Consider the following 19,727-nt stretch of genomic DNA (forward strand, 5'->3'; position numbering starts at 1 on the left):
AAGGCATGCAGACTGCTGGGAAAGTCTTTTGGTGCTCAAAATATCCACCTTGGTTGGAAAGTGTTTCAAGAAAGATGCTTCACCTTCAGCATGTGGGTTGATCCTTTCCACGCACACCTCTTTCCTTTTTTTGTTCAGCCTTCTTGCCTCATCTCCCTCTCTGGTATTTCTAAGGCACCTATCTCCTCGGTATGGACCCACTGCATGGTGCCTCTTTATCAAGAACTGGGTTCTCAGGGGTACGCCACGCACTAATTCTAGCTCTCACTTCACCATAGGTTTCACCACAATGGGTTATACTTACAGGAGGTCCTGGTGGGCCTGGATGGCCAGATTCACCCTTTGGACCCGTTGGACCCTGAGTGCAAAAAACAGAAACAAGTGTGAGTGGCTCACTCAGTAAATACCAGCTGTCACAAATTCTCCATGCATGTCATTCTTTCTTTAAATTCCTTTCTACTCTCTCCCTCAGCCTCCAGCTACCCCAAACACAGATGGTTCTAACTACGGCCTGTCCAAATATTTTTTTGGGATGAAAAATAGCCTTTTAACCAAAATTAATATTTTTGCAGAACATTTTCATTTTGGCAGAAATTTTCTGCTATTTTGCTGAAAAAACAGAAGCTGAAAAACTTTTTCAGTAAAAGTTTTTGGCAAAATGTCCACATTTTGGTTGGGATTTATGTACAAATTTTGGCTCCTCCCCTGCCCCCCCCAAACATGAACATTTTAAACCAAAAAGGTTTTCAGAAATTGAAACAGAAATTTTAGGTTTTGGTTTGTGTAATGAATAAACTGAATTTTGTGTATAGAACATACTGATAAACACATTTTTTAAAATTTCCCCATTAAAAGTAACTTGCATTTTTCAACCAGCTATAGTTCTAACTTCACAGAGGAGAAACTGGTGACATTAAACTAGTTTAACAGGGTGTTTTCCACCCAGTTCTTCACTTTATGTCACACCTACCACTTTTCCATTTTTCCCTCCCTCTCCCACTGTTCATTTTTAAGGTCTCCATCTTTACAGCAATAGGTTTTTTTCTTACTTTCCACTGTTTTAATATTTCTGATCTTTTCAACAGTGATGTGGCAGAAAGTACAATGGGCTTAAAAGAAACATTTCCAATTATAATTTTTCATTTTAAACAGCCTGAAAGGACTGTGATTACTAAAATAATCTTTAGCTAATTGCCTTGACTCTACTGATTTGTAATGGTGATAGTAGGTTATGCACCTAATAAAAATTCCTCTGCCTTTTAATTTTGTATTGTCTATACTTACTGATGACCCTTTAGCACCCTTTGGACCAGGGGGACCCTGAACGGAGGAAAGAGAAAAATATATCATTAGCATTGGGCAAAAAATGTGAAATAATTTCATAGTCATTTGAATTTTTCAATTAATTCACTTCACCCACATTTGTGCCCGTTTTCTGCGGACATTTGAAGAGTTTGACTTTAGTGAACATCAGAAATGTATTATTAATAATAACAAAGCACTTCAAAGTGCTACACAAATATTGATGAACTTAGCTGCACAATACCCCGGGGAGGTGTGTCTCACACGATTATCCATATTTCATGGAAGCTGAGGTACTAAGCATTTATGTGACTTGTCAATGGTCACACATTGCATTAGTGGCAGAGCCAGAAATAGACCCCAGATTGTTTGACTCGCAGTTCTGTGCTTTTGCTGCTTGACCAAATGGCTTTTCGATTTCAGTTACATACCGGTAATCCTGGTGGACCTGGAGGTCCAATTGGACCAGAAGGACCGTTGATACCCTAAAAAATAAAGGCAAAATAAAGTTTATTTCAATGTATTCATGTTGGTCACCATCTACGTACCATCCTGCAGGCTTATCCATGCAGGTGTGAGAGTCTACACACGGAGATCAATGTATCGTCCCAGGGCCTGACTCTTTAAAAGAGCCACCTCATTTCCAGGTTTCACTTTTTTCCATTAGAGATAGGCCCAAGTTGCCCACTTCCCTGACCTTTCAGAGCACAGGGTTTCAGCGTCTCTTTAGAAGGACAGGCCCAAATCCCTAAGACCAAAACCAATTTTGGATCTGGGTCAAAACTTCCCTTAAATTGAATTCCCTTAAGTTGAATAGCTTCCAGCTGGTGCTCATCACTAGCTTCTGTAGTATGGTATATTTGTGTAGGAAATGTCATTAAAGAGTTAGCAAAAGCACCCTGTGTCATGCTGAGATGATGTCTCTGACCAGAGAAGGCCGACTCTACTATTAAAAAGCCACCTGATGAAAGGAACAAGGTTTTAATCCTTTAAGCCCAGTATGAAGGCTCAGCATCGCTTCCCAGGCACATTTAAGGAAAGTCTCATGAATGACTCCAAAGTGCCCCTAAAAACACCTACCTGCTCTCCTTTAGGTCCGGATGAACCCTGGGGTCCTGGGAGACCTCTGTCACCCTTTTCTCCCTGCTCACCAGGGGGCCCAATGAGGCCAATTAAACCTGGATGACCCTAGAGAAAATAAATAGCAGAGTTTAATTAAGATCAGCTGTGTCATACCCTGGAAGGTGTTGAGCACGAGAAATTCCTCCAGAAGACCCACCTACAAAAGGAAGAAACTAAACAAGTGGAAGGAAATTGTTTGTATCTTTTGGGAATCCAGGGATGAGCAGGCACAAGGGAAGTGTTTGTAGCTGAGCATGAAAAGCGGCCAAAAATGCCCACAACTCCTAGTGTAATGAAAAACACTAGCTTTTTGCTAAAGGAAGACTGTAAATATGATAACGGAAGGGGCACTGCTGTACTCTGGAGTCTGTCCTTTTCATACATTGGCATATGTTACGTTAATTTCTACAAATAAGGTTCAGAACCATTACCTCAGGCAAGCGTGTCTACCAAATTACTGCCTCTTTCTTTGCCTCTTGCTAGCTGCATGCGCTACACAGCCATGATAACTAAAGATCACATAGGGACATAAGCATAACAGAATGGATCAGTTTACTTTCCTGCGTAATGTATCAATGCCAGGTAACTCCTAGGAAGGTGTAAAACATTAGCCATGGATTCCAATGTGTAATGCTACACACTGAACTATGGGGAGAAATTTCTTCCTGACCCACTTACAGGTGTTCCTGGTCAATGAACCCATCTAATACTCAACATATATACCCTGAAGATTCATAACTGAGGTAGTTGTCATGATCAACATCTCTTGTACGCTTGAGGCCTGCTCTAAAGAACTGCCTAACAGTATTATATCCTGATGTTATGATATCCTCAACAGTCCCTCTTTCTGTTTTAGCACGTCCTGTGGTGAAAACAGTGAATTCTTGGTGAATGTGGAATCTTACTGTGTACTATGCATAGAGGGATACATTCATTCCCATGCAGAGAGACTGCACAAGGCCTATGCACCACTTCAGTCTCATTTAAGACCTCAAAATAGGGTTTATATTGGACTTAAGCAGTGCAGAGACCTTTGTGGAGCTTACTTCACAGGGGTGGATTTCACCCTGAAAGCTACAGAATCTGTTATAATATACATGTCATCACCATAGCATCACTATTGACATCTATTATGTACTGTCCTTAGAGTTGTGGGGGAATCAATGAATTTGAAAATAAAAGTATCTGAACATGTTTTATGTAGCAGTCTCACCTTTTCACCTTTAGGACCCGAATCTCCCTTAAGACCAGGTAAACCAGGTGGGCCCTTACAAAAAAATAAAAGAAGAGGAAACTCAGATAAAAATAATATACACCAAATGCAAAATTCTGTATATAAGTAACCAAACAACTGGGACCATGAAGACATACCAGTGGGCCTGGAGGACCATCGGGGCCTGGGGAACCGGGGAGCCCTTGTTCACCCTGTAAAACAATGCAATCCACTCAGATTAGGCATTCATAGTAGAGGTTGTCTAGTGGTGAAATTCTAGATCTGAGCACCCCAAACTTTACCCTTCCATATGTGAACTCTGTGGCTTGGGCCCATCTCTAGAAAAAAGGATTCATTCTATAACCATTATTAAATGTATATATTTTAACCTTAATTAACCTTAATTTTAACACCCAATTAGAAATGCTCCAGGAGCACGCATATGGTCTGGGCCTAATGCAAAGGCCACTGATGTCAGGAGTCTTTCTAGCAACTTTAAGGAGCTTTGGATCCAGTCTTATGAAATTAAAATAAACAAACAAAAAAGCAAAACACAAGGCCCAATCTTGAAGTTCTCCTTTACTCCTGACTAAGTGGCAATGAGAGTTTTGCCCAAGTGCACCAAAGAAACAAAAGTTAATAGGACTTTGGCTCCCGTGTGCCTAAGTCTCTTTTGAAAATGGGACGTAGGCGCTTTGGAAAATTTTACCTTAGAGCTTCTTCAACCTTTAATAAAAAATGAAAGCCAAACACACACAATTTCCCTTGACTTCCTTGTCCTCACCATAAGTAAAATAAATACCAACCCACCCCATCCTTCCCACCCCAAAACTCAGCCAAAAGCCATGGAAAAGAACAGATATTCCATCATGCTTTAAAAGTCAGCAGACTTGGCCTCTATTGGACCACTGAGGGTTGGGGGAGTGAATTCTAGAGCCATGGCCCCTCTACTAAAATCACCGAGCCACTAGACGTCAGGCATTCAAGTCTGGAGACTGTTCGCTTCTGTGGCCCAGCTACAATGGTGCCTGGGGCGAAAGGCATCCCCTAAGAGAGATGCTTTCTTGTAAGGCCTGGTCATTATTCCTGTTCAAAAGCTTGCTGGGGCTACCCTCAGTTTTTAAATACTCACCACTGGGCCAGGAATTCCTCGAAGGCCATCGGGACCAGGTTTCCCTGGAGCTCCCTGGGGACCAACAGGACCTGTCTTCCCAGGAGGTCCTTCCAGACCAGATTCACCCTGGTGGCAAACGACAAAGTGATTCAGTTTTCAATTGCTCTTTACATAGTCTAATTACAGTTGATCAGACCTACTGTGATGCATGCAACTCCCTATTTTTATACCTTCCTGTCACACCCCATCATGCTCTCTACTGCACCCACTGAAAGCCAAATCCTGGAGTTGCAGTACTTTTCCATTTCCACCTGTTTACTGACCAATTTGCAGTATTGCTTAGACTGTACGCTCTACCATCTTTTTGTTCGGTGTTTGTACAGCACCTAACACAATAGTGTGTGACTAGGGCTCCTGGGTGCCACCACAACGTACATCATAACTAATAATAATAAATAATAATAATAATGTAACTTACAATACCATTTGCAACACTATTCTAATTTTGGTTCAACATTGTTATTGAGATAATCACTGTTTGCGAATATCATGTTTGCTTTATGATATTATAGAGTCCTGTATACATGGTGCTATTTGCAAAACAATAAATGACACTTCCGATACTAAAAACATATTCCAAAGCCCTTTACAATTCCATAAATATCCAGTGGAATTTGTTAAATGGCAAAACAAGCACTTAGAAGATAAGTCTTCATTTGAAGTTGACGGCCCCAAATTCCAGGTTTGATGGTTTGTTGAAATACAAAGTGAAATGACATTCTGTTCTTCCCACACAAGATTTTATGAGGTGCTGGATACAGAGGGCTGCAGAGGCCACAGCTGAAGATCCTGACTTTATCAATATATGTTCATCCCTTACCTTGGCTCCTTTCTCTCCTTGTCTTCCTTCAGGACCTGCTGGACCAGGAGGACCCTAGTGAGAACAGAAACAGAAGCAATAGCATCTTAGACTACAGTTCATATGGAATGGCTGTGGTGGTATTTACAGAGATACTGTAAACAAGAAGGAAAATAATATCAAGGTGGCTATCTGCCAATGGTCTTAAAAATTAACACCCTTATAAATAAACCTTCTACCCTTCTCAGATGAACATTTGGCAGAGAAATCCTGAAATAGGCTGGGAGAGCCAAATGTTTTATCTCATTTTATTTTGGATACCAATAACCTGATCTAAAGCCCATAGAATTCAATAGGCATCTTTCCATTAACTTCCATCGGCTTTGGATTGGCCTCTAACCATCTTTAAACACTGCCAACAAACTATTGCATTTCAGTATGTGAATTTTCTCACATTTTGTTCTTAGGTTCAGAAAATAAATTATTCTGAGTTACTGATTCAGTTTTTGGGGGTGCACACATGTGAGCACCCCCCAAGAGACGCACGTGCATACATTTTTGGGAGAGCTGGTGCCAAATCCCACTGTCTTGGGGACTCCAAGAGCAGCGAACTCTGTCTGTTGGTGTTTGCAGGATCAATCCATAAACAGGCAGGCAAATGCAGATCAAGATATTTCCTTAACAATTGTTTTCAGCCTATATTACTTTTACTGACCGTTTTGCACACAGGCCAGAACCCCAGCTGGTTTAAATAGGCACAGCTCCACTGACTTTTGCCCATTTGCACCAGTGGAGGCTCTGGCCCCATATTTCTATACCTCAATATGACAATATTGCAAGGTTGATATTTGAAGTGACACATGTTGCCATGCAAAGCAGATATTTACCATTTGATCAGAACTTTAAGAATTCTACTGAGTGAACTGACTGGGTAAGGTCTGTTAGAATTAAAGCATAATAATGATACTAATTTCAGAAATCTCATTAAAATGTACATGAAACAACATTCTAACAAATTAACTTACCCTCTTCCCCGGGGGACCTGATGGGCCTGGTTCTCCAGTTGGGCCAGGAGATCCCTAGGTTAAAAGTGGAAGAAAACAGCTCATAATTGTAATATGACATGTAAAAGAAACAGACCAGGTATCTTACATGTGACCTGACCAATTCTAGTTTGCATTAGAATTAAGAATTAAGGAGAGGCAGACAATATAAGGTATGAGTGCTAATCAGAAAGCTGATATCTCAAAAGAGTGACTTGAAATATAATAGGCATCTTAAAATGAATAAAAGGAAACACATAATATACTCAAGCTATAAAGTCCACTGCTGGGGTCCAGTAAATTACTGGACAGTTAGACTTAGAAGAGAGGGAGAGATTTTCACAGCACAAATGGAAGTCAGGTACTTAGCTCCCAGTAGAAGTCAATGGGAGTTAGGTGCGTAACTACCATTTGTCCCTTTGAAAATTTCTCCCTACGTTCCTACATTTCTAGTGATCTGGGCAAAGATTAGACCTAGGAACAAGGAGCAGGTGAATACCATACTCCTAATACCTAACAGACCTTGTATACCAGAATGTACTTACAGTCTGACCAGGTTCACCATCATCACCTTTGTCACCTGTGGGACCATCTTGACCCTAGGAGGAGGAAAATGAGTTTGATATACTAAGAATTGCCTTTCTCCAGTCCAGGGTGAAAGCAGTTCATTCTGACTGCCTCACTGAGATCATTTCTGAATGGTTGGCACTTACAGCTGGGCCAGGTTCTCCAGGGGGGCCAGGATCACCAGGAAAACCAACTGGACCCTGCAAAAGGAAGGATATCCCCCAGGTTAGCTGCGGTGCAAAAGGAAGGAGAAGGATATCCCCAGGTTAGCTGCGATACAGTTACCGGAGAACTCTAAAGCAACATGTATCTGTTATTCCAGACACAACTGAAAGAGCTACTGTACACAGCAAAGTCTTGAGTCACATAGCTCTGACATGTTCAAAGTCCAGATCCCCAACGCTGAAAGGATCCTGAGTTTTGGACCATGCCATCATACATGGAGATGAGCTGTGAAGTTCAGACTGGAATCCAAACTTTTGAAAAGTTCAGGGGTGTTAATATACAATGTTCGGGTTATCCCATTATAAACATGGGGCAAGGCGTAAGAACTTTTCCAAACTTTGAGACTGTTTGGAGCTGGAGGTTTTGTTTTGATTAATTAAGTGAGCAGGACATAGATCTTGAGCTGGCCCTCTGTGAGAAAAGGACGGATTATTCTAGTATTAACTGAATATACTATAAACTAGGAGTATTCATCCTTAAAAATCCCAATGGAATTGGTTTGAACTTGGGCACCACTAGAAGGTATGGTTCATTTGACTGCTAAGCAATCTCAACTTTCCTGAGCATCTTTGGAACACAGCTTTCAAAAAGGAACCCTCAGTTTAACACTTTTCCTATATGATGGGTTACTTACAGGGCTACCTTTAGGTCCATCATCACCTGGTGGACCTTTAGGACCAGGAGGACCAGCAGCACCGGAGGGGCCTGCTTCTCCCTTTTCACCTCTTTCTCCTTTAGGACCCTGTAGGGAAAACAGGATTTTCCATTAGGTAGAGAAAAAGCTGGTATTTACTTATTTGTTTTATATGTTCAATTACACCTCTCAGGATACCTGGGCATTATTTATTATAAATACCTCCTGCTCCAAATAATTAGACGGCCCCTGTGTTGTTCTTATTAAGGCCTGGAGAACTTTTATTTCACATCTGTTCTTTTTGGCCAGCCTGCTGTGAGCTGCAGCCAATCACAGTCTGTTCTGGCCCCTGCCGTCCACAACCCTTCTTTCCAAAATGGAGGATGAATTCAGTCTCTGCATCCTTACCCATCAATGACTATTAGGTTTTTACTCACGAAAGCTTATGCCCAAATAAATCTGTTAGTCTTTAAGGTGCCACCAGACTCCTTGTTATTATTCCACACAGCACTCTACTGAAACCTCAATCTCCAACCCCTCAAGACAAAGCCTGGGGAAAGACAGGCCTGAAAAACCTTAGACTTTCAGGGAGCACTGAGGGGGCGAATGAATTCCATTGTCCACTAGCCTTTATACATGTTTCAGAAAGGCTCCAGAGAGACAGGAAACCTTCGACATTCAGACGCACGATCCTCATTCTTTTAATATTTCTGCTAAGTCTGACCACTTGCCCAACAAGTCCATTGTAAAACAAAAACGACATGCTTTGGCAAACAAAGGAGATCTGCTGAGCTTTCAAGGCAATTCACACATGTGGGGCCAAACTCACTGTAATGAGAGGGACCATCATATTGTTTACCCTGCCTTGCAACTGCTCTAAGGCACTAATCCTGTTCGATTTCAGTTAAAACCATGATATACATGCATATTTTAAAATGTACCACTTACCGGGGGACCACCCTCTCCAGGAAGACCAGGCTCACCAGCTTCACCAGGTTCGCCCTATAGATCGGGGCGAGGGGGGAAATCACATGGTTATATATTGTTACTGATAGCACACCACAGTGGGCTGTGTAGAAAGTTCCTCTTCAACTGAAAGCAGGCACCCACATCCAGCAGTGAAAAAATTAGAGCTGGTCAGTAAATGGGAAAGTAAATTCCTGGAAACTGGTCATTTGTAGAGTTTTTTATCAAAAATTTCCAACCAACTCTTGTTCAAATGTTCTTTAGAATTAATACTCATAACCAGCCTGTATGGACCCATCATTGACTGTATTTTTGCCCTGTCATATGTCATGTCTTAACCCTGGCTGCACGGTGTTCTCTGAAAGTACACTTCAATCTCCATGACAATTACATCCTTGGATTCTCCAATGAGACCACCAGCAATAGTGTTAATTAGCGCCCATTGTGATGGTAGTTTTTGGACACCTGTGCACTAGGAACTAGAGAGACCCCCATCAATATTTGTTTTGTAATCAGGCCACTCCTCAGATGGCGAAACTTGCAGTCACTACTGAGCTGGGCTGGATTTGAAGAAGAGGTTTGGAACACCTGGTTTATATTCATTACCAATGGACAGAGCTTTCTACGTCCCCTCTCGATTTTAAACAGTTGCTGGTAGCTTAATGGAGAACTTGCTGGTTAACAAGGCCCATGTGCAACATGAGTACCACAGCTCAAGTCGCAGGCCTGTTTCTATTGATGTCCAGGGCAAGCTTCCCGCTGATTTCAATGGAAATAGAATCAGGCCTGGCTCAGCATGCTTTACCTTCTCTCCGACAGCTCCAGGATTTCCTATTCCACCCGGAGGACCTTGTGGACCATCTGCTCCTGGTGGTCCAGATGGACCCCTGGGCCCAGGGGGACCTGGTGGGCCCTACAAGGAAGGAGAGGCATAAGTAATTGGTGAGACAATAAACCTTTTGTAACAGATGCTGATATTAATGATGAAACTGCTAAGGAATTGGATCTCACTTACCATTTGTCCAACATCACCTGTTTCTCCCTTCTCACCAGGTGGTCCAGGCAAACCCTGTGGAAATATGATTATATGGGATATTTTTAGTGGGTTACATCACAAGAGCAACATAGGGACTTATAACCCCAAATATCACACGTCATTGGAAATTACCTGCAAGCCCACTGGGCCTGGGGGACCAGGGAAACCTCTGGGACCTTCATCACCTTTCTGACCAAAGAGGCCTTGTTGTCCTCTTGGACCTGGCTCCCCATCAGCTCCCTAGGGAGAAAGGGATTAGCATTGTTTATTATAAATACTTATTCTATTTATAAATAATTTGTTTTTATATTTATTTTATTATATCTGGGCCCCCATCCTCATCTTCCATTGGGATGTGGAGGATCCTCAGTTTATCCAACAGGCTCTGTGGCGCAATGGATAGCGCATTGGCCTTCTAGATTGATGACAAATGAAGTAATTCAAAGGTTGTGGGTTTGAGTCCCACCAGAGTCATATTTTGCGCCCTCCCAGGTAATCATTGGCAAACCTGGCTGTTGGAGAGTAACAGTATGGAAAAGTTTGTTGGTGAATCAGTTCATTGTGGGGGGGATAGCTCAGTGGTTTGAGTATTGGCCTGCTAAACCCAGGGTTAAGAGTTCAATCCTTGAGGGGGGCCACTTAAGGATCTGGGGCAAAAATTAGGGATTAGTCCTGGTTGGACCAGGGGGTTGGACCAGATGACCTCCTGATATTCTATGATTAGTCAATGGCAAAGCTCCCACTTTTTTCAATGGGAGCAAGCTGGGTCAATAATTAATGATTAATAGTAGCAATAATACTCACAGCTGGACCTGGTTGACCAAGTGGACCTTGTGGTCCAATAGGACCTGGTGGACCCTGTTTAGAAAAAAAATGTTCAATGGGACGGTTAGTAATACGGACTAAAAAACTCCTGTAATCCTCAAGTATGGAGCACACATTGTGCACAATCTAAGAATGAACTCACCAAAATTCTAAAGTGTTGAAAACAAATAAAAGAGAAAGGGACTAATTGGGCTCTCACCAGTGTCAATTAGTTAAATGTTTATGGAATCACACCACTGCAATCTAGGATGAGTGTGAACAGAATCACACCCTAACATAGTGCCAAGTATCAGGGGGTAGCCATGTTAGTCTGTATCCACAAAAACGAGTCTGGTGGCACCTTAAAGACTAACAGATTTATTTGGGCATAAGCTTTTGTGAGTAAAAAAACCCACTTCTTCTGATGCATATGAAGAAGTGGGGTTTTCTACCCATGAAAGCTTATGCCCAAATGAATCTGTTAGTCTTTAAGGTGCCACCAGACTCCTCACCCTAACATTACTTTTACTATATAGTGCGAAACAATTAGGGGACAGAAATCTTTCTGGAAAGTGAGGAACAAAGTTATGTATTACTGTGTAATATAATATGTGGCCAATAGTTATAACACTACCTCAGAACACTATATGAATAGAAGATTAAGATAGCACAGGTAAATGCTCAAGGGACAGTAAATGTCAAAGCTCAGGTCGCTCTCACAGTCTTATCTCTGCCCCCCAGTATATCTGTGCCTATGAACAACTGAAAAGAGGGGTCCAAATGAATATGCCACTTCAACTATAGGGGCTACTCCTGCTGTAGTAATGATGGGACTGTTTCTGCAATGTTAAAATAAGGGGGCATTATATGAGGCCCATTTAAATTTATTTCACTGGAAGACCCTCCATTGTATTTTTCTTTTTACATTCCAATCTTCTTCTTTCTTGCCACTCCCTTATTTGGGGTTGGTGACATTTATAGCCTTATTCCATAACACATGATCATATACCAAGTTGTCGTGCAGATAGGTCTCTCTGAGGTTCACTGATATCCTGTCCATGTAGGAGCTTTCATCACCCCCTTTGTCATCTTTCATCCCCAATCAATGCAAGCTCTTAGATCTCTGCTGGACATGCCCATAGCAATGTAGCCTGTCCTCCCTCAACTTTAGGCCCATTACAACCTCATTACATTTCCTGTCATGGAGTGTCCAATCATTTGACCACCTCAACAACTTCATTTCCATAGCGGAGAGCATACTGATTTCCTTTCTTGTAGCTGGCCAAGTCTCAGTTTCATACATTAATATGGGTCAAATTAGTTTTATACACTCTACCTTTTAACCTTTACTTTTTCCTTTTCACATTACAATATGTGTAAAAAAAAAAGGGTAAATACAGAGGAAATTATAATTAAATACTTAGTTTTATATTTCCATCAAATAATGGAAAATAACCATCTTGCAGAGGTCCCACCAGACTAGCTGCTGCCAAAGATATTGTCTAGGACTCCACACCCATGTGGAGGACAAAAGGGATTGTGAAATACAAAAAGGCTCATCTTTTTATATAACAAAGTTCCAGCTTACCTGTTCGCCTTTGTCACCCTTGCTTCCTTTCTGGCCTGGTTCTCCAATCTCGCCCTGTTGGACACAAATGTGTACAAATCTGTCCAGAGCTCAGTGACTACTTGTGTATCTACATAGTCCAATGACATTTCCCACGGCCTGATCCCGGAGAAGGCAACTCCCATAGAACTTCCCAGGGGAGTTATGGGAAGGGAGGCAGGATCGCGCCCCCAGGGTGCAATCTGTTTTTTTAAACCTTTTTTGAAATCTTTTCTCACCTGCTGATAGATACCAAAGGTATCATTATGCTAACCTTGTTGGTGGAAAAAGGGAAAGCGAGAGACAGATTTATGTGCTAACCCATCTCTGAATATCCTGCTGTCCAAAGGGGCTTATTGTAGGTGTTGGGGAAATGTAATTAATTTTGGAAAAGATAGCAAACTGGAGCAATGCCAAGTAGAATAGGCTCACAGGAGGGTAGCTGACTGGAACTTAATTCATAGTTTTGTTGATGAGGAATAGAATCCAGCCAATTCTGTCTCAGCTCTACTGACTCTGCAGGGCTAACGGGACGTAAAAAGCAGTAAAAATGTAATTATGTCACTAAATGGAGCAGATCTGGCTCCAAATACACAGAAGGAACAGGTCTTCCAAATGGGAAGGGGACATTTTGCATGGGTGCTTCTTGGAGTAGAAGTGTACTTGAGAGAAGATTTTTCTCACCTTATCCCCGTCTTCTCCTGGGGGGCCAACAGGACCTGCTGGGCCTGGGAGTCCAACTGGACCTTGAATACCATCACGACCGGCTGGGCCTTGTGGACCTTTCTCACCCTGGAGGTACCGTGAACAGGCATATTAAACAATGCTCTCTTCCATCCTCTGATTCAAACATACAATCCCATTAACTTCACTGCTTATCATCAGGCAATAACCTTTACCTGTGTTTGCATGTATATAATAGAACCGGTATCTGGCAGACATTTTATAGGTCGATAAGGCTCACTGTCATTAGCCAGCCATAATTTCCATCTCAAAAGATAAAGAAAGGAAAAAGTGTATCTGACTGTGAATACAAAGATTTTGCTACTTTTATGGTATCATAACATTTTATCTTGACTCTTCTATCCTGTCTCATTCTCTGAGTGATGAACAAAACTTATTCAACCATTTGTCATTTCCAAGAACCAGATCTTATTGGTACCAATTCCTACTCTAATTAATGAAGAGTAAATGCTAGTTCTGTATATGGAATAGATAGAATTCCTTTTTTCTTCAGTACCAGAGCCATTGACCTATTCTTTCCTGTGTTTTATGAACTACTGAAAAATACTTTCAGTGAATAAGGCAACCACTGCTGGCTTCCCGCTTAAATATTTACTTTTTTGTATCCTTCAGACAGAGTCATCAATTGAATTCGCTTTTGTTTATATGAGCTGAAGAGTTGATGTTCTCCACTTCCCTAGCACAAAATTTAATTGTGTCTGAACCCCGCTGTAAATGACTAGATGCCAGATAAATTGCATATTCATCTCTCCAATAACACGTTATACATATACTTTGCAGCATAGATGTTCATAAAGCTGTTTCAAGAGGAAATTCTTGCCTCAGGACTAGCTGCTAAAGCTTTCAATAAACCATCAAATGATTTTTTCCCCACTGATTCCTGCATCTTTAATAACACAAATAAATCAACACAAATGTCCTATTTCCATCTGAAATCTCCGAGGCCAGCATTTGGCCATTTCCCTGGACGTGAGGCTGACTGTGATGAGCATGATTCAAAAGCAAACAGTCAGTGATATACATCCACACAGCAGCTTAGGCTTGGCATGAACTAGGCAAATAGCCTTCTTCCAAAGGAGACACACAGAGCTACGCTTTTAAATAATGAACTCTCCAGTTCTCACATGGAATGATACGAGATATTCCTGCAGAGTGAAAGAGCTGCTGGTTTTCTCTGGCCTGTGGATGCACAAAGTAATATATTGCAGGAGCACAGCCAGAGTCCACTTCAGGTCTCTGTCTATGTATCTACTTTCCCACCCATCTATCAGGTAGATTCTTACACTGAGGCCCAACACTGTAGGACCTAAGCAAATATCTATTCCTGAGCATTTTTCCCTCCTCACTCCATAGAAAAAGTGCAATTTTTGAATCATAACTCAACATTTGACATCAAAGTGGACTGTTTTAAACAACCCACCATTACTACGATTTCATATATTTATAATACAGCAGCACCCAAAGACCTCAACTGGATTTGGGATCCTGGTTCATATACATACGGACTAAGCTTTCCAGGCAGGGACAGTGAAAGAACTATTGCTGGGATATCTGGAAGAGGATAGTTATTCCTTCCAGAAATGGATTTTAGTAGTCCCTACGGCACAAGGAGGCATTGTCCTTTCAACGATAAGAATGATAATCCCAGTTGGTTCTTCTGGACCAGCTTTAGCAGAGTTTTGAGATGAACATGTTGTATGGAAGTAGCAGACAGTTGTCCAAGCACTGTTTAGCTTGGTGAAGTGTTAGCACCAAGCAGCATCAGCTCACTGCTGCAGGCATCCAAACCCTCAGCCCCCATATGGAGATACATTCTGGGCAGCTCAACAGTCTGCAGCTATGGATCTCATGGCACCATAAGCTATTTGAAGATGACCACTAAATGTATAAGACAGATGGAAGGAGGAAGATCCGGGCTACAAGACAGTAGAGCTTCGGATTTTTAGACCATTCTTGGCCACTCTTTTCATAACGAAACCAGTTGTTGCTACTTTCATTGCCTACCTAGATATGTTCATGATGGATAGGCCCATCAATGGCTATTAGCCAAGATAGTCAGGGATGCAACCCATGCTCTAGGTGTCCCTATCCTGATTGCCAGAACCTGGGACTGGACGACAGGGGATGGATCACTTGATGATTACCTGTTCTGTTCATTCCCTCTGGGGCACCTGGCATTGGCCACTGTCGGGAGACAGGATACTGGGCTAGATGCACCATTGGTCTGACCCAGTATTACCATTCTTATGTTCTACCTACACCACCATAATTGTAAGGTGACTTATTCAGTTATATACATTTTTGTTTAAGGTACATTAGCACACATTCAGGTCTGTAGTTATCCAAACAGAACACTATCAGTGCTGTACTATTTTGTAGATTGCAACAATTATCTTCCTCCTTCTTCAGGTTCAGACTCTAATAGAAGATTTTTTTTTGCATGTCTTAAAAGAGAAGGAAATACAAAGACACAAGGAAAAAGGAAGAGAAGAAAACATCTACATTAAAGATGCCGTGGTTTGGTTCTCATGTCTAATGCTGAGGGTGAAATGAACCGCCCAGGCGCCCATCCTAAGAGTGCTTTTCACCAAGAAGAGTTATGCCCTGTCATTTCAACCTCCACCACCTGTTTTGAGAATAGAGTCCACACACCCTCTCTCTCTGCTTGAAGCCATTTCTGACCTTTGGACCATACACACGTTCTGTAGAACAGACATTCAACAGGGCGTTGCAAGATCACATTCCCACTGCAGGGCTCACCTGTAGAATCAGTCTAACATGGTTAAGGGAAGTGGAGAGACAGACAATACTTCCACTACAGTACAGGTGAGATTTTCAAAAGCGGTCTCTGCTGGCATAGCTTTGTTCTCCTAGAAGTCAATGACAAAACTCCCATCGACTTCAACAGAGACCTACATCTCCAGTCGAATAAAAAGAATCGTTAAAGATGGTTCCCTAAAGCAACTTGCTCTGAGGGGAATGTGTCTGCCTTTCTCTTTTGCCTGTGCTTGCCTCACTTGTTTATTCTTACGCACAGCACAGACAGTGGCAGTTCCAGTGCCTGGGCTTACAATGGCAAAATCTGCCAACACCCACACAGCAGGATTTCGATTTGAAAAGCTGGCCAGGCTGCGGACAAAAGAAAACAACTTGACTTTCATCTAGCACTGAGTCATCCAGGATTTACTATACACAGGCCTACCCTCCTGCTTGCACCCGTTTGGAGAAAATATCAAAAGAACCAGTTAGCACTTACTAAGTCTCCCAGAATACAACTTTAGAGAAATCCCTCCTTGGTACGGAGTTGGGAAGCAGCTGAATAGGTCGGTTCGATTTTCTTTTTTATAACTGCCGTGGATTGAAACATGTTTGCTGCCTTCAGGGAAGCTAACTGTGCCCAGGGTTTTAGGAGAAGGGATAAGTGGCTCATAGACGACGTGTAAAACATAGAATCAGAGAATTAGCCCCAACTGTGTCTGCCATGGCGTTTCCACAGGGGCGCATAAGCAAAAACACACACACACTGAGGCATATTTCACCCACTCTAACTTGGATACAATACTTACTGGGGCACCCTTTTCTCCAGCAGGTCCTGCAGGTCCTTGGGGTCCAGGTCTTCCTGGTAAACCAATTGGGCCAGCTGACCCAGCTGGACCTCTCTCACCAGGAGAACCCTGTTGGCAGGGGAGGAGAATGGAACAGTCATTAGGCATCACATGTATGGAAAATAACAGAGGGAGAAAAATTAAAAAATTAGGACGTAGAACATGTATTAAGTGCAAAAGTCAGCAAGTAAAAGAGAGAGTGTGATGGTGTGACTGCCATGCAATAATCCTGCACTATATGCCCGAGGGATCCTGCCTATTTTTATTTTAATTAAAATCACTGGAATGGCTGGGTTCTTCTCTGGATGGCACTGGAGCTCGGTTGCTGGGTAAACATGATCCCAGCTTGGAACGAGTGCCCAAGCCACTTTACTGCTAATGTAGCAGAGCAATAAGGGTTTAATGATGAATATTCTCTTCTGGAAGGGCTGCTCTGAACAGGGAATCTCAGCTGGGACAGCTTTCAGTGGGCAAAAACCTGGGTGGGCTTCAAGCTGGTGACTAAGGGCTAGTCTACACTGGCAACGCTGATGAAGGCCCGCCTCTGTGTCCAGGCTTCCAGGCAAGGAACGGGCTGGGTTGCATCGCTCGACATGAGCTGAGGCCCGACTTCCTGACGGGGGAGATGAGCTGCCTGGCGCAGGTCTTAGCTTGCCCCCAGCCCTGTCCTTCCCCTTACAGGGACTGTCCCCTACTGGCCTTCTTCGATTTCTTGGCTGGGGCCATGGATGGGGATCGGTGCCGGCTTGTCGCCAGCGGGGCACTATGCTGGCATGGTATGGTGCACTACGCATGGTGCTGGGTGCCGAGTCGGATCTTTGCTCCAGGGCCAGAGTGAGCCAGACTCCATCAGGAGCGCTTTGAGTCTGATCTCACGCTCTTTCTTGGTCCTAGGTTTAAAGGACTTGCAGATTCGACACTTATCACTTATGTGCTCTTCACTGAGGCACCTGAGACAGCTACTATGCAGATCGCTCATGGGCATGGGCCATTGGCAGCGAGCGCAAGGCTTAAAGCCTGGGGAATGGGGCATGCCCCGTCCCCCGGCTAGGTCCTCGACGGGACTAACAAAACTCTAACTACTGCTAAGGGCTATCTACCTCAACTACTAACTATGTACACTAAGTATCAGAGGGGTAACTGTGTTAGTCGGGATCTGTAAAAAGCGACAAAGAGTCCTGTGGCACCTTCTAGACTAACAGACGTATTGGAGAAAGCTCATGCTCCAATACGTCTGTTAGTCTATAAGGCGCCACAGGACTGTTTGTAGCTATGTACACTAACTTTACAAGAACTCTAGTTCGTACGAATGAAGCCTAAGCAATGCTAGTGAGAGCAGCGAACGTTCCATGCACCGTCACTGGTGGCAAGAAGGAACTGAGGGTAGGGGGAGCTGGCAGTGCCTCTTATACTGTGCCATGCGGGCGCCACTCCAGAGGGCGCCAGAGCCGCTCCCCTACGGATACTGCTGAGGGAAAAACTTCCGGCACCGGTGCATGTGGCGAGCACACACACCTAATGTGGAATGGACATGAGCAAGCACTCGAAGAAGAACTAAAGGCTCATTCTCCAGGTTGCCAATGCCCTGAGCCATCTCGTCCCCTCAGCACACCATGTATGGTCAACAGAGTTATAGGACAGTGACCGAACTGTTATACATGCGTCTCGTAAAATAAAGTGATACTCAAATACTGATTACTTAACACCAAAAGGGACAATGGGTAACTGCTTGTGAACAGTGATTAGGCCTCAGTAGTTACTTATTAGGCCTGTAATGTACTAGGTAGTGCCAATAAATGACAAAGAGCCAATACTTACTGCTGGGCCTGGTGGACCAGGGGGACCTTCACTGCCTTTCAGCCCAAGAGCTCCCTGCAACCAAAAAGAGAGAAGAAACAGTGTCATTCATTGGAAAATATGAGGTACTGTATATTGCATCACATAACACTATGTATTGCATCACTCCAGTGGGAAGGACAAGAGGAGCTTTTACTTACAACGGGGCCAGGGAGACCTCTTTCACCGGGGAAGCCTCGTAAGCCAGGAGGGCCGTCTTTTCCTGGAAGGCCGGCAGGTCCCGGGTCACCCTGTGACGGGAAAGGTTAATAGTTTAGAAACTTTGGAATCAGTAACAGCCTGGCTCCTTTGGCCAGGGTGTAATGATATACAAACTCTTGTGAGGATTTGAAACACTAAGCTTCTGCTCTGAAGCTGATCTCTTCATCCGACCAGCCTAGGATCTATCTACGTTCCCCCTGACAACAGGATCAACTGATCAGCAGCGTGTCACATTGGCCTCTTGTTAAACACGAATAGCTGAAGCACCTAGTAACTGTCTCCAGAAGCCACTGACAGGGATGGAGCTGCAGAGTTCAGATCCAGGTTTGGATGTGGGATCTGTATTCTGAAGGTCTGTGCTCCTAAAGTTCCTAAAGTTCAGGGCATGTTCAGGTCCCTAGTTCTGGTTTAGCTCGTTCTCAAGAGAGGTGTTCACAGTGCAATTCTGATCCAGGTTCATGTCCAGCCACTCAAAAGTTTGGAGGTGGGGGACAGGTGGTACAATTTGGGGTTTCTGGCTTGGGCCCATCCCAACTTCATACAAATAGAAATGTAACCCTATACGGTTTGCTCACAAAGGGGGAGGTTCTCAGATCCGCTCATGCCAAAGGGCATTGTAATGCAAATCTCAGTCAGTTCAGCTCTCAGGACCTAGTCTGCACCCACAGCCAGGTTGCTAGAGGTGTATGCATTTAGACTTGCATCCCCAGCACAATGGCAGATACAAATCATACCTGAAAAAAAGAAGCCAGTACTTCCGAAAATTAACCTCTCAGTGTTATCCAGTCAGACCCCCAGGGGTCAGTCATTACTCAGACAGAATGAGCCT

The 19,727-nt window shown here is 43.2% G+C and overlaps 1 protein-coding gene and 1 non-coding gene across 3 annotated transcripts in view; one reads left to right on the top strand and one right to left on the bottom strand.

Moving 5' to 3' along the window:
- Positions 1 to 19,727, bottom strand: part of COL5A1 (collagen type V alpha 1 chain) — a 244,922-nt gene that overhangs the window by 17,959 nt on the left and 207,236 nt on the right. For both annotated transcript variants that reach the window (XM_054007167.1, XM_054007166.1), the window contains exons 40-61: positions 18,838 to 18,927; positions 18,659 to 18,712; positions 16,802 to 16,909; positions 13,176 to 13,283; positions 12,474 to 12,527; positions 10,886 to 10,939; positions 10,214 to 10,321; positions 10,061 to 10,114; positions 9,851 to 9,958; positions 9,028 to 9,081; positions 8,080 to 8,187; positions 7,367 to 7,420; positions 7,199 to 7,252; positions 6,636 to 6,689; positions 5,632 to 5,685; positions 4,770 to 4,877; positions 3,796 to 3,849; positions 3,638 to 3,691; positions 2,383 to 2,490; positions 1,734 to 1,787; positions 1,285 to 1,320; positions 305 to 358 (exon numbers count right to left, since the gene is read on the bottom strand). In XM_054007167.1, the coding sequence (XP_053863142.1) occupies positions 305 to 358; positions 1,285 to 1,320; positions 1,734 to 1,787; positions 2,383 to 2,490; positions 3,638 to 3,691; positions 3,796 to 3,849; positions 4,770 to 4,877; positions 5,632 to 5,685; positions 6,636 to 6,689; positions 7,199 to 7,252; positions 7,367 to 7,420; positions 8,080 to 8,187; positions 9,028 to 9,081; positions 9,851 to 9,958; positions 10,061 to 10,114; positions 10,214 to 10,321; positions 10,886 to 10,939; positions 12,474 to 12,527; positions 13,176 to 13,283; positions 16,802 to 16,909; positions 18,659 to 18,712; positions 18,838 to 18,927 (1,584 nt within the window). The remainder of the gene's footprint in view (positions 1 to 304; positions 359 to 1,284; positions 1,321 to 1,733; positions 1,788 to 2,382; positions 2,491 to 3,637; positions 3,692 to 3,795; positions 3,850 to 4,769; positions 4,878 to 5,631; positions 5,686 to 6,635; positions 6,690 to 7,198; positions 7,253 to 7,366; positions 7,421 to 8,079; positions 8,188 to 9,027; positions 9,082 to 9,850; positions 9,959 to 10,060; positions 10,115 to 10,213; positions 10,322 to 10,885; positions 10,940 to 12,473; positions 12,528 to 13,175; positions 13,284 to 16,801; positions 16,910 to 18,658; positions 18,713 to 18,837; positions 18,928 to 19,727) is intronic.
- TRNAR-UCU (transfer RNA arginine (anticodon UCU)) lies at positions 10,463 to 10,555 on the top strand. Its single transcript has 2 exons — positions 10,463 to 10,499; positions 10,520 to 10,555. It is a non-coding gene; the product is annotated as a tRNA-Arg (tRNA).

The sequence above is a fragment of the Malaclemys terrapin genome, chromosome 17 (assembly GCF_027887155.1).
Source record: "Malaclemys terrapin pileata isolate rMalTer1 chromosome 17, rMalTer1.hap1, whole genome shotgun sequence".
NCBI lineage: Eukaryota > Metazoa > Chordata > Testudines > Emydidae > Malaclemys > Malaclemys terrapin.